This window comes from Gorilla gorilla, chromosome 1, assembly GCF_029281585.2.
Source record: "Gorilla gorilla gorilla isolate KB3781 chromosome 1, NHGRI_mGorGor1-v2.1_pri, whole genome shotgun sequence".
Taxonomy (NCBI): domain Eukaryota; kingdom Metazoa; phylum Chordata; class Mammalia; order Primates; family Hominidae; genus Gorilla; species Gorilla gorilla.
In genome coordinates, this window is record NC_073224.2 from 180658123 (window position 1) to 180670587 (window position 12465).

The window sequence follows — 12465 nt, forward strand, 5'->3', positions numbered from 1 at the left end:
TTAAAAATTAAGTTATATACTTTTTTTAGACTAATGCTATTACACACTTAATAGACTGCAATATAATGTAAACATAACTTTCATATGCACTGAGAAACTCAAAAATTCATGTGAGCTTTGTTGCAATATTCACCTCATTATGGTGGTCTGGAACTGAATTTATCATTATGCCTGTAGTAGAGTGATAGATGTTGAAGGGTTGTAGCAAAACAGTGACATGATCAGTTAGCACTAGAGGAAAAAAAACCACTTCAAATGCAAGAATAGAGAAAAGAAAAATGAATATCAAGATATCAGTTAGGTTCTTGGAATAATATTCCATGCAAAATATAAAGGTGTATGGTGCTAGAGATAGAGAGAATGCATAGGTTTGACCCATCTGAGTTCTGCCTTATCACATACCACCTGGGTGACCTTAGGAAAATCACTTAACTCTCTGGCCCTCAGTTTTTCAAATGTAAATGGGAATAACAACTTCTTCCCTACTTCACCCTGCAATAGCAATCAAATGAAAATGAAGATGCACTGTAAACTATAATGGTTCTATGAATATAAGGTTAACATTATTGCTCAACCCCACATGTGGCTACTCTTTCTTCTGTCCCCCTCCCCACAACCATTACTCATATACATAGCACCAAGACAGAACAAAATGGTACTTTACTGGCTTCATATGTGTTGTTTATTTTTCTCATACAATTAAGCTGTTTCATCTTTCAAAGCAGCAGACTTCTTGTATACCTCTCCTCTATATGCTCCAATGCTTAGCAAAGAGCAAAGCACATAGTTAAGTGCTCAATAAATGTTTGCAGACTAAATGAAAGAATGATACTCAACAAACACCTGTTGGCTAAATGATTCCTCCAGCTTATCTTCTCCTTCTTCCTAAGAGAAGTTTAGTATGAATCATGCACTAATTTGAAATGTTCTCACCTTTTTGGAATGATTAAGATTTGTGGCTCCATAAAGGAACCTTTAAAATCATGGACTGCATATAACCTCTATGACTTGTGAGTTTCCATAAAACCTCTTAGGTGTGCTGCTTACCAGCCCAACAAAACCTGCCAAATTTAGGGAATGTAGGGAGGAAGACAGAGAGGAAGATTTGGAGCCATCTCACCAGGGTTCTGGTCTTGTCTCCAATACTTGTTAGTTCCAGAGCCTCAATTTCCTCATATTTCAAATAGGAAGAATAGTTGTCCTTCCTGCCCCACAGTGACACTGAAACAAGATAAGGAATGCTAGACTGGATTTTGTCTCTTTGTTTTTAGCTCTAAGTAACATTCATTCAACAGCCATTAATTGAGCACCTAATTTGTGCCAGGCAATGTGTTAGATACTGGAGACACAAAGATGAATCTCTCTAAGAGCTCAGCTCATAGTTTAAAAGGGGCTAAACAAGCCAACAAGTAAAATGCAAAGATAAGGAGTAGAAAGCGATCTGGGTGAAGATGGTGGGCTCTGGACAGTAGAGAGGGGCTTCTCACCCTCTCTTTCTTCTGAGGTTGGTAAAAAAGGGCATAGACTGTCAGAAGTCACCAAGGAAGACACTCAGGAGATAGGAATGTTTAAGCTTACTGTTTTTGTTTTTGTTGTTGTTTGACACAGAGTCTCACTCTGTCTCCCAGGCTGGAGTGCAATGGCACGATCTCGGCTCACTGCAAGCTCCGCCTCCCAGGTTCACGCCATTCTCCTGCCTCAGCCTCCCAAGTAGCTGGGACTACAGGCCCCCGCCACCACACCTGGCTAATTTTTTTTTGTATTTTTAGTAGAGACAGGGTTTCACCATGTTAACCAGGATGGTCTCAATCTCCTGACCTCGTGATCCGCCCGCCTTGGCCTCCCAAAGTGCTGGGATTACAGGCGTGAGCCAACACGCCCAGCCTAAGCTTACTTTATAAGGTGGGAGTTGGGCAGGTGAGGAAGGTAAGAGAAGAGTATTCCAGACAATGTAAACAACAGAGATATATCATTCATTTATGTACTCAACAAACATTAATTGAACACACTACAAGCAAAGAATTCTAGAGAAATACAGATAAACTAGATATAACCCCTGCTGAGGGGGCACACACTTCCCAGATGAGCAGGCAACCAGGTAAAGGCACTCGTAATCCTGGGTAACCTCATGATGCCCCATGTGTAGAAAATCTAAAAATTTCAGGCTGCTTCTTATCAGTTCCAGGTAGGGTCATGTGGAGGGAGATATGGCTGGAGAGAGACAAGGGACAGAGCATGAGAGCAGTAGCAGTGGCAGCGACAGCGTCCCCTTCTTCTTATTCAGGAGACCTTAGGCTGCTTACTGAACCTCTTCAAAGCTCATTGTTTTTCTATCTTCAAAACAGAGAGAACAATCAAAACTACCTTAAAAAGTAGTTATTGTAAGGATAAAATGAAGTGATGGGTAAAAGCTCTTCAGTATAGTACCTGGACCAGTGTGCCCAAGAACTGTTAGCTGTCTTTGTCATCATCATTGACACCACACTATCCTTGCTGTTGCTTTAACTAAGAGGAAAGTCATCTCAGGCAATGTGAATGACTTAGGGAAAAGGAATTAGAACAACTGCTCTGAAGCTCTCAACTTCCTGGAGTCCATGAGGAAGAAAAGACAGACCAGGACATATTTTGTGCCACCCTTTGCCCTAGACCAGTGTTTCTCAAAGTCTTACACAGAAAGAACCCCAACCAGGAGAGTGAATGAATATTCCCAAGAAGCGCCTCCCCCGCTGTAGACTTTGACTTTTCAGTATTTTATCTTAGAAATTTACTATCTTCTATAATCTGCTCATTTTCTGTCACCATCAGCACCACCATAGGAAACAACCCATACACATTTCTAGGCAATGTTATGACATCCTATGTGCATTAATTCATTTAATCCTCACAACAATCCTATGGAAGTAGGTACTAATGTCATTTCCATTTTACAGATAAGGAAACTGAAGCAAGAAACATTAGGTAACTTGTCCAAGATCACAAACTAATAAACGTTGTAAGTGGGATGTCAATCTAGGCAGTCTGGCTGCAGAATCTGTGCTCTATAACAGGTCACCTACCTCTCTCATTCCTATGGTGTTATTATCTCTCTAACATAAAAATGCTTCCCTCCTTAAGCCTCACACCAGCAATGATGTTCCACATAGATGTAACATGCTTATCCTGTGGCTTCTGGCACATGCCCACATATCCATACTCCATGTGAGGAGAATCGCCTAAGACCCAAGGGCTTCATTTAGGTTTGCTATAGTGCAATAGCATTGCTATCGACAGATGTCCATGGTACTTATGCAGCTAACAGGGCTCAAACAGATGATAAGTTGGCCACCACTGGGAGATGATTAAAAATCTACCATTAAACCAGCTGTACTTAGAGTAGACCTTTTTTAAAGTAGTTTTTCATCAGGGGATTATATTTTCTTCTTGATAATTTCCTTAACGGCAAGCAAGGCTGCCGTTAAGAAGAAAGAAGGCCCAAGTGCAAAGAGTAGAAGATTCTTACCAGATTGGGGGCTGAAAGGAGGGGAGAGGAGAGGAAAATTAATTGGGCAAAAGAGAAGATGCATCCCTCTTTTATTCCTGTATAATGCTCTGATACTGCCTACCCACTCCCTCCTCTCTCTGCCTTCTTCTCCGGGGGCACTAACAGCAGCCCAGAATTCATTAAAGTTTAAACAGACTGATCAATAGGGACAGAATGGTGAATTGTCCATCTGCAAATCACCAAGCACCTCATGAATATTTAAGGAACTAAACTAGGAACAGGGAAAAGAAGGAATCCAGGACTTTATTTTTCCCCATGGAAAAAAAGACAAAAGGATCTCTGTCATTACTGATCACCAAGACATAAAATCAAACAGTCAAGTGAAACTTTAAAAACAAACAAGAATTGTGAAGCATTGCTTTCCTTCCCAAGCCAGCAGGCTGCATCCAATCCAAGGCCACTCAGGGTGAACATATGCCTGGCATATATGGGAGACACTCTAATCTGACTTCTTTGCTTTATCAGAACACACCATGTTTTCGTGCCACCATGCCTTTGCATATGCTATTCCCTCTGCCCAAAATGCAGTTCCTCTCATCCTCCTTTGTCCACTTGGAAGGCAGCCGAGTCCACTGATTAAGAGTGCACCTCTGAGGCAAAGGTATAGGAATGATACAATTGAACTTTGGGAACTCGGAGGAAAACGCTGGGGGGTGGTGAGGAATAAAAGACTACACATTGGGTACAGTGTACACTGCTTGGGTGATGAGTGCACCAAAATCTCAGAAATCACCACTAAAGAACTTATGTAACCAAACACCACCTGTTCCCCAAAAACCCATTGAATTTTTTTTAATTAAAAAAAAAAAAAAAAGAGCACACCTCTGGAGTCAGACTGCTTTGTTCTAGTCCTGCCTCTGCTACTTACTGTGTGAACTTGAGTAAGTTACCTAACTTTTCTGTGCCTACATTTCTCCCCAATAAAATAGGGGTAGTGACAGTATTACCTTTATAGGGTCATGTGAAGATGCAACTACACAGTGCAAGTTAACACATTTTACACAGCCTTTGGCACACATTAAAGGCGTGGTAAATGTTAACAAGGTGATCAGTGAATTCTTCCACATGTGGTCACACCTGAAGCTGTCCTGTCTTCCCTGAGCCCCCTCCGGTTAGCTCTTTCCCCAGCTCCAGCTATAGTTACTTTGATCCCAGCTCTTACCATATATTAGCTGTTTATCAGTCTCTGCCAGTAGACTGTGAGCTCCTGAAGGGCAAGGCCTATGTCTTGCTTACCTCTGCATCTAAAGTTACCCCAACATTGTTTACGGCACCAGATTGACACACGACACTCAGCAGGTAGGAACATGAACAAGGAGAGAACACCAGTTTTGCCCATACCTTTGTGACAACACAGCACGCAGCCCAGATGTCCTCGGAGGACTGCTCATGGTGGTTGAACTGGGGCTCCCACTTCTTAATTGGCTGGTCTGCAAAAGCCAACAGGACCCCACTCTGGTCCACCAGAGCTGCACGGACACTGCCTGTTCCAACGTCCACACCCACATAGTACCTCTCTGGTTTCTGTTCTCCACCAGACATTGCAGTTCCTCCACCTATAGTAAGCAAGTGTAAAAACCATAAGACCAAGTGGATCTGCAAAGACAGTCACAAAACATCTCAAAAGTAGAAATAAAAGAGGTACCGCTACCTAACCGGTAGCCATTCGTTATTCATCCAACAAACATTTTTAGTGATAACAGTATACTAATAAACATTGAGCTACATGGTGGGTGAACAGCACAGATATGGCCTCAGACATGGCATTTCTACTCTTGAGAGAGTCAGGATTTAAATACATAATTATTTAGGCAAAGCTGTGATGAGTGCTGTAAGGGCAAGTACAGGGTGGTAGGAGAACTTAGAATCTGGAGGCAATGGAGATGAGTTTCTTCTCAGTGAATTTCAATCAACAAGAACAGAAGCCAAGGTACTGAAAAGGAACCTTGTCCTCCTAGTCAGTCATTCATTCAACAATTACCTACTGAGTACCTCTTACGCGCAAGCACTGTGAAAAGTGCTTATGTCCCCTTTACTCCTCACTATGACTCTAAGGTGAGGCTATTTACATCTCTGTTTTACAGGTGGTCAAGGTGAGATTCCAAGAGATAAGTAACATTTTGCTTAATGCTAGCTAGGTCTACTCATAAATTCAAACAGTAAATGTACATTATTATAACGATATACACTACACTGATTAAGAAGCAAGTCTATGAGAAGTTAAGAAATTTAATCAGCTTCATTCAGGGGCAGCCTGGACCTAAAGTCCCATATTTGTGCAATCCCAAGTCTCATGCTCTTTCCTTTGTTTCTTAAAAGCTTTCAGTATAGGTTTGGAGAAGAGGCAAATATATTGCAGCTTTGTCATGAAGTGACTGGGAATTGGGAAGGAACCCCGAGGAGACAAGATCAGGAATTAGTTAGACAATCTGTTTTCCTTACAGACCCCTTGTGAGTTACAAGGAAATCTGACCAGAGAACATTCAGGAATTCCTTGGCCTTCATGGCTGCTCTAAGTCCCTTTGGTCAGATTAGCCCGCATGACATGGAATCTCATAGAGGCTTTTATTTTCCAGATTGGCTTTGAAAGAATAAGAACAAGCCCCCAAGACAACTGAGCAGGTGAATGCCTTACAACTCTCCAGGTGAGCTCAAGGCAGTCTTACCACCCAGAGTCTAATTTCAACCTGGGCAACCTTCTGCATCCTTCAACTTCAGAAAGAAAATGTCTCCCTAGCCAAGTCAAACATGGAGATTCTGAAAGAAAATCAACCAGCAGATGTTCAGTTACTGCTTCTTAGATATTTACTCCAGTAAACAACAAATAAAACAATAAAAACTTCATTAAAAGTAATTGCTTCTGTCTTAATCACAATGATTTCCCAACTGAATTGTCCCCCTTTTGGCTCTGTGGCTCATGAGCAGGTGAAAAATAAAATGGAGAAGCTACAGTAGTAACATTTGCTCCGTTCATTGGAGCTTCGTCAGACCCCCACCAGTGTGTAACCTCAACTTCTCTCCCTCGCTTACATTCCCCTTGGGGACCTCCATATGACCATTAGCACCAGTTTTCAACTCATTCATTCCTTCACTCATTCAACAGTGATACCTTTTCTTCAAGCCATTATTTGAAGAAAACAAAACAGATAAAAACAGAGCTGCTCTGAAGCAAAGATCGCCCTTGCCCCACCCTCCAGCCCTTCCCCCCAGCAGTCCCTCTGCTAGGCCCTCTCTCAGGACAACTGAAAACCACCAGCTTTGAGCTGTGACATACCCCAGGGCCTCAGCACGGCATCTCACACCCTCCACAGTCTCCCTCTGCCTGCCATCCAGCCCTGCCTAATACAGTCCTGCTCATTCTCACTCCAGGCTACAGACATCCTCAAACTCCTCATAGGCTCTCAATTGCCCCCAGCTGCTAAAGGCTTCCCCAATCCTTTGCTCATCCCTTCCTAATTCTCTCCTTTCCCTGTCTGCCTGGTGACCATGGAATTATATTTTAAGACCCAGGTCAGCCATCAATTCTCCTTGGAAAAGGCTTCCTTCCCTTTCTCCCCTTGCATACATACAAAGGATGCCAACATGGTATCTTGTCCCTGCTTTCTTTTAAAACTTACCACTCTGGAATCACAATTTTATTTTTCTTTCCATGTCTGTGTTCCTAACTGAATCTGAAAAAAAATAAACTTATTGATTTCTGTATCCCAAGCTCCTTGCACAGTGTCTGGCACATAATAGGTTTTCAGTAAATGTTTACTGAATGAACAACTGAATCAATGAATCAACAGAAACAAGGATGAACAGGTCCATGCCTGTTTTATTCATTTTACAACCACATTTTATTCATTCTACGGCACTCATTTTTCCATATTTAGCTTCTCTAAAATCAGTGTGAACCTTACAATCAATGGTATGTTACAATTAATTGGTATCATTTCCTTTCTTACTTCATGGTAATAATAAATAATGGTGCATCTTGCAATCGGTGACATCTGAGACTCAGAAGAAATGCAGAAGACAGTAACACCAGGAAGCCTGCTGAGGATACACTGATTGACAAAATAGGGGCAATGCCTTCGCTGAGTTTCCTCAATTTTATTAGCTGCAAACAGGAAGAAGATTGAAGCTAGCCATTCTACCTTCCCTCTACCAACCTCTCACAGCTGCTTACTTTACTTGGAATCCCCTCTCTTGGCTTCCCACTGTCTCTACTGCAAAGGCCTCCGGGGTGCTGCTCCTTAACACTGATCCTAGCATGCTAACAACTCTTTGCCCTTGGCAAGACTTTTGCAAGACTACTATAAACGCTTGGGAAGAAACAAAGAAACAAATAGGAAATGAAAAATCTATGCAATACCGTGGCTTACACAGACCTGGCCAGCCAGCATCCAGACTTGTCTCTACTCCAGCCAGCCCCAATGACAAGACAGATTCCCCATGGGGCTGGCCCACGTGCTCAGGCTTGGGTTCCTCACTTTTGACTCCCTCTCTGACGAAGAGAGTAATATGATAAAATACATCATCTTACCACCCTACCCACATCCTGATTCCTTTCCAGTAAAACCCAAAGAGGCAGATTTCCACTCTACAGTTAGCTCTGGGCTTGCTCCAGTTGTGGTTTCTGGCAGGAGCCCACCCTTCACGAGAGCCCCCTTCACATGGAGAATGGAGCTGTATGATTACAGTTAATTCCAGCTGCCGCCTGTGTCACAGCTGTAAGCCCAGTGCCTGGCATACAGCAGGAGCTCAGTAAGTCCTTGTAACTCAGTGAATGGATGTCTTTAAAATTCATCACTGGGGAAATAAAAAAAGGTACCATGTTTACCACATATCTGATATTCTGCTAAGCAGCTTGATTACAATGCCTGACCACAATTCTTGAAGACAATAACTATGATCACTCCCATTTTACTGATGAGGAAAATAAGTCCTAGATAGGTAAAGGAACTTGCTCCACTATGCCATATTACTAGGTAGTAATACAATTGACAGTAATCCATTCCCTCCGGTTCCATCAGCCCTAACCTTTCTCAGGATGCTCCACTGCCTCCTGCTATTCCTCTATTTACTAAATGCCCATTTGTCAAGGACTCTGCTGGGGGCCTCTGCCTGCTGTGCCTAAGGTTGGCTGACTCAGAACCCAGGCTGTTCATCTTCAGAGACTGACCCTTCCACAACACCAGGTGGCCTGCTTCTAGCAAAATATGGATTTCTATAACTTATTACCAGGGCACCATGCAGCAAAGAGTCAAACCGTCCCAGCGTCATTCACACACATCACCCAGTTCATGTTTTTCTATGAAATAGATCCTACTTGCATATTTCAGGTTCGCCACTTTTCCCATTATTATAGTTTTAACTGATCTCTGTGATTATTTCCATACCTGGAACCCGAAAGCAGGGATGTTCAAGCCCTTGGGCAGCTTCCCTGAAATTCGACCTGTGAGCTCCAGCAAAGGATTTTCTGCATCACAGGTCCCCTGCTCTTCCCCCTCTATGCCCTTTGTTCCTGGGTCATGAATATGATCTGCTGCGTCCTAGACTCCTAATCTTATGCAACCAGTACCCCTCGGCCTCAAAAAGTAAAGTAACTGTAAAGTGGAAAGCATTATTCCTTTTTCTAGTTTGTAAAGTAAACAAGGATAAGGATCATCATCGTGTCACTTATTCCCACACAATGTTAATCTCATTCACAGAAACCCAATCAGTTTGGTAAACCTATCACCACTTTATTACACCTCAGAATGGTGGAGTAATTTGCCCAAAGTGCCACAAACAGTAAATGGCATCAGGATTTGAACCACAGTCTCTTGCGGCAAGTTTAGGGCTCCTTCCACAACATCCAGCTAAAACTGAAAGCCAAACCCTTTGATTACTTCTTCAATAAGAACAACAAATGCAGCAAGAAATATCTATTGAGCTCTGAGCTGCAGATCACCATGTGACTCCATGATTTCATTTAATCCTTATAGCAACCCTGTGAGGTAGGCAGTATGAGCCCCATTTCCCAGCTAAGGAAAGTGAGGTTCTCAGACAGGAAGCTGTTTAGAGTTGCATGGTACAGAAGCAGAGGGGCTGGGGTTTGAGGCTAAGTCAGTGTGACTCCAAAGACCGCATTATGAATGGTGAGAGTCGGAACTGGGGTTTCATTTCATTCTTCTTAGGCAAAGATAAATACTCTAAAAAGAAAACAGCTGTTAGGGATATGGGGAGGGTGGTCAGGCAGAAAGAAATGAGGGCACGGACTGTGGACGGCCAAGAGAAAGAAAAATAACAGAAATTCAAGCTGTGCTGCGTACAAGTCCTGGGACATACCTAACTTCTCAGTCTACAAGACATTTCAAAGCACAGAAACAGCCTCCTGTCCAAGTCCTCAGCATGGACTGGACTGACTTTTAGCCCCTATTTATGATCAAAAGACTGTTCTGTATAAATATTTATACAGTTCATTAAGTAATAGCCTGTATAAATATTGTTAGAAATGTGCCACAGGAAACCACAGACTTTGTGGCTGATTCTTCAACAAATGTGCAAACTGCTCAAATGCAGTGTGAAAAAAGGAAAAGGGGACCTGGAAATAGAGGGCTGTCCTTTGCAAACGGATTTTAGCAATCCTAAGAAGGGGGTACAAGCTACAAATACTGAGCTAAAAACCGATAATGTGGGGATTGTTCTTTTATACTTTTCCCCTTCTTTCCCTCTGAAGCATCTCAGAGCATTAAGATCGCTGCCTATGATGACAATCTCCCAGGAGTGGATGAGCTTACCCTATTTCTTAAGGCGCCACTCCTCCAGGATTTATTTGGTGACAGTGCACAGAAGCAGTGTCCCAGAAATCTGGGAAGGAATTCCGTATCCTCTTTCAACTTTGATCTTTGGACTTTGCTGGGAGTTGATGTACACAAGTCCTGTGCAATTTATTTAGTTAGTTATACTGCAATCAGGGATTTGCTAAGATTGGGAAGAAAAAAGATGAACAATGAGTTAAGCTTGCCCACCTCAGTCTTAATAGAAATGACTGAATACCACTTTCAACAATTCTCACATGCTCTAAGATGGTGGAAAAATTTGAAATGAGAAGGAAAGAGCTGATTTGGCAATAATAGTTGTTTCTCTATGGGCTCTACCAACAATACATAGGAAGAAAAGACCAGCTTGCTAACCAAAACTTTACCTCTAAACATGAAAATTTCTTAAGGCCTCCTCTCCAGTTCTTTTTCAGCCTTTCCCTCCAAGGGGAGACATTTCTAAAAGTTTTAAGGTTGCCAAGACTGGCTCAAAAGAAACCCAAACACTTCCATGGTTCCCCAAACTTTTAGAGTCTGTAGCAATGGCACAACACATTTTTCATCTAGACATACCTGTGGCTTGGCGTAGTCTGTAAAAACGCGTATAAGCATATTTTCAGTCAAGTGCTCATTTTGTGGCATCCAAAGGAAGGAATGGAGTAAGCAGGGAATCCATTCCCTGAATACTGAGAAGTTGAACCAGGCCCTTATCTAGCTCCTGGAAGAGCAGAACAATCTTTTATGCATCACTGATGTCTAACACTAATGCCTAACAAAGGACCTGGCTTGTTACAGATCAAGAAAAATTCAAAAGAATCTGAGGAAAAGGAAAAGAGGGGGAAAGGAAAGGGAAGTGTGGTGGGGAGAGGGAAAAAAGGGAAATGGGGGAAAGAAATGGGGGAAAGAAGTGGGGGAAGGAGAGGAGAAAAGAGAAGGGAGGATGGGCAAGGAGGAAACTGAACTGGCAGTTAAGTGGAAGCCTGAGTGATTCACAGATAAGAAACTAAGAAATCCTTTGATTGATGGGAGGAGGGGAGAAGGAAAAAAAAAAAGCAGACATATACCTTGGCTAACAAATGACATCCACTAAATTCTTCCTGCCCCAGAAAAGTCTATTAACATAATGCAGAGAAGGAACAGATTATGAAAATGTCAGTTCTCAGAAACCCAGATGTAAATCCAAAGAAACAAAACACAAACCAACAAAACCCTTTCTCTACTCTGAGGGTCAGCCACTCACACCTGGAATGTTTCCTGTCACCAACTGGAGAGACCTCAAGAGCCCCAGTACCAAGAAGTTCACATGTGGAACCCATGACACGTAGGTTCCTGGAGCCAGCTGGCTAACAGCCTCTGAAGATCCCAGACACCATAGAACATGAGAAAACAACATCACACACATAGTCTCTGAGACCAGAAGTTCTCAAAAGAAGCTCCAACACGGAGTGCAGAAGTCATCCTGCTAAGCAATGCAGGACTGTGTCTTGACAACTGAAGACATAAGCTGCGTCTATTTTATCCACCTCTGTATCCCCAGTGCATACACACACAAATAAATTTGGTAGGCAGTAGGTACTCAATAAGGAGCTGAAGAATGGACTAACAAATAGTCACTGCATTTGGGAGAAATGAAGACAATTCTTCTCCACAACACTAAAAAATAAATCAATATCAGGGTCACCATATTCGATTCAGAATAGGAAACCAGATGCTTGTCCCATCTGTGTCTACCACTGACTCACTTGGGGTAAGTCTCTTCACTGATGTCTCTCTTCACAGGTATGAGACTCATGAATTCTATACAACTACTCCAAGGGATTGTTGTGAAGATTAAAGGAAATAATGAGCACAGAGAGCCCTTTAAAAGGGCAATTCCTTTATAACCAGAAAGAATCAATGGCACTGGCAGGCACAGAAGGAAAATTTGGGTGTAACAGTATAGCATCACCAAAGACACTCTACAGCCTTCTTACTCAAAGTGTGGGCCTCAAATCAACCTTCACCTCCAACACTGAATCACCTCTTGAAACCCACATCTTTTAAAAAAAATTTTTTATTAGGCCAGGTGCGGTGGCTCACGCCTGTAATCCCAGCACTTTGGGAGGCCAAGACAGGCGGATCACGAGGTCAGGAGAT

General features: G+C 42.5%; 1 protein-coding gene across 14 annotated transcripts in view; it reads right to left on the bottom strand.

Moving 5' to 3' along the window:
- The window catches only part of FGGY (FGGY carbohydrate kinase domain containing), a 460818-nt gene that overhangs the window by 430968 nt on the left and 17385 nt on the right, over positions 1–12465 (bottom strand). For 10 of the 14 annotated variants that reach the window (XR_008671153.2, XR_008671144.2, XR_008671185.2 and 7 more), the window contains exon 2: positions 4883–5097. The exons of 1 other annotated variant lie outside the window; for it this stretch is intronic. Coding sequence is in view for 5 of the 13 variants with exons in the window: in XM_055360768.2 (XP_055216743.2) it covers positions 4883–5083 (201 nt within the window). In the remaining 8 variants the exon portion in view is untranslated. Of the gene's footprint in view, positions 1–4882; positions 5098–10902; positions 11043–12465 lie in introns of those variants that run through there. 3 more of the 14 variants (XR_008671135.2, XM_063698217.1, XR_008671194.2) reach the window with 2 other exon arrangements.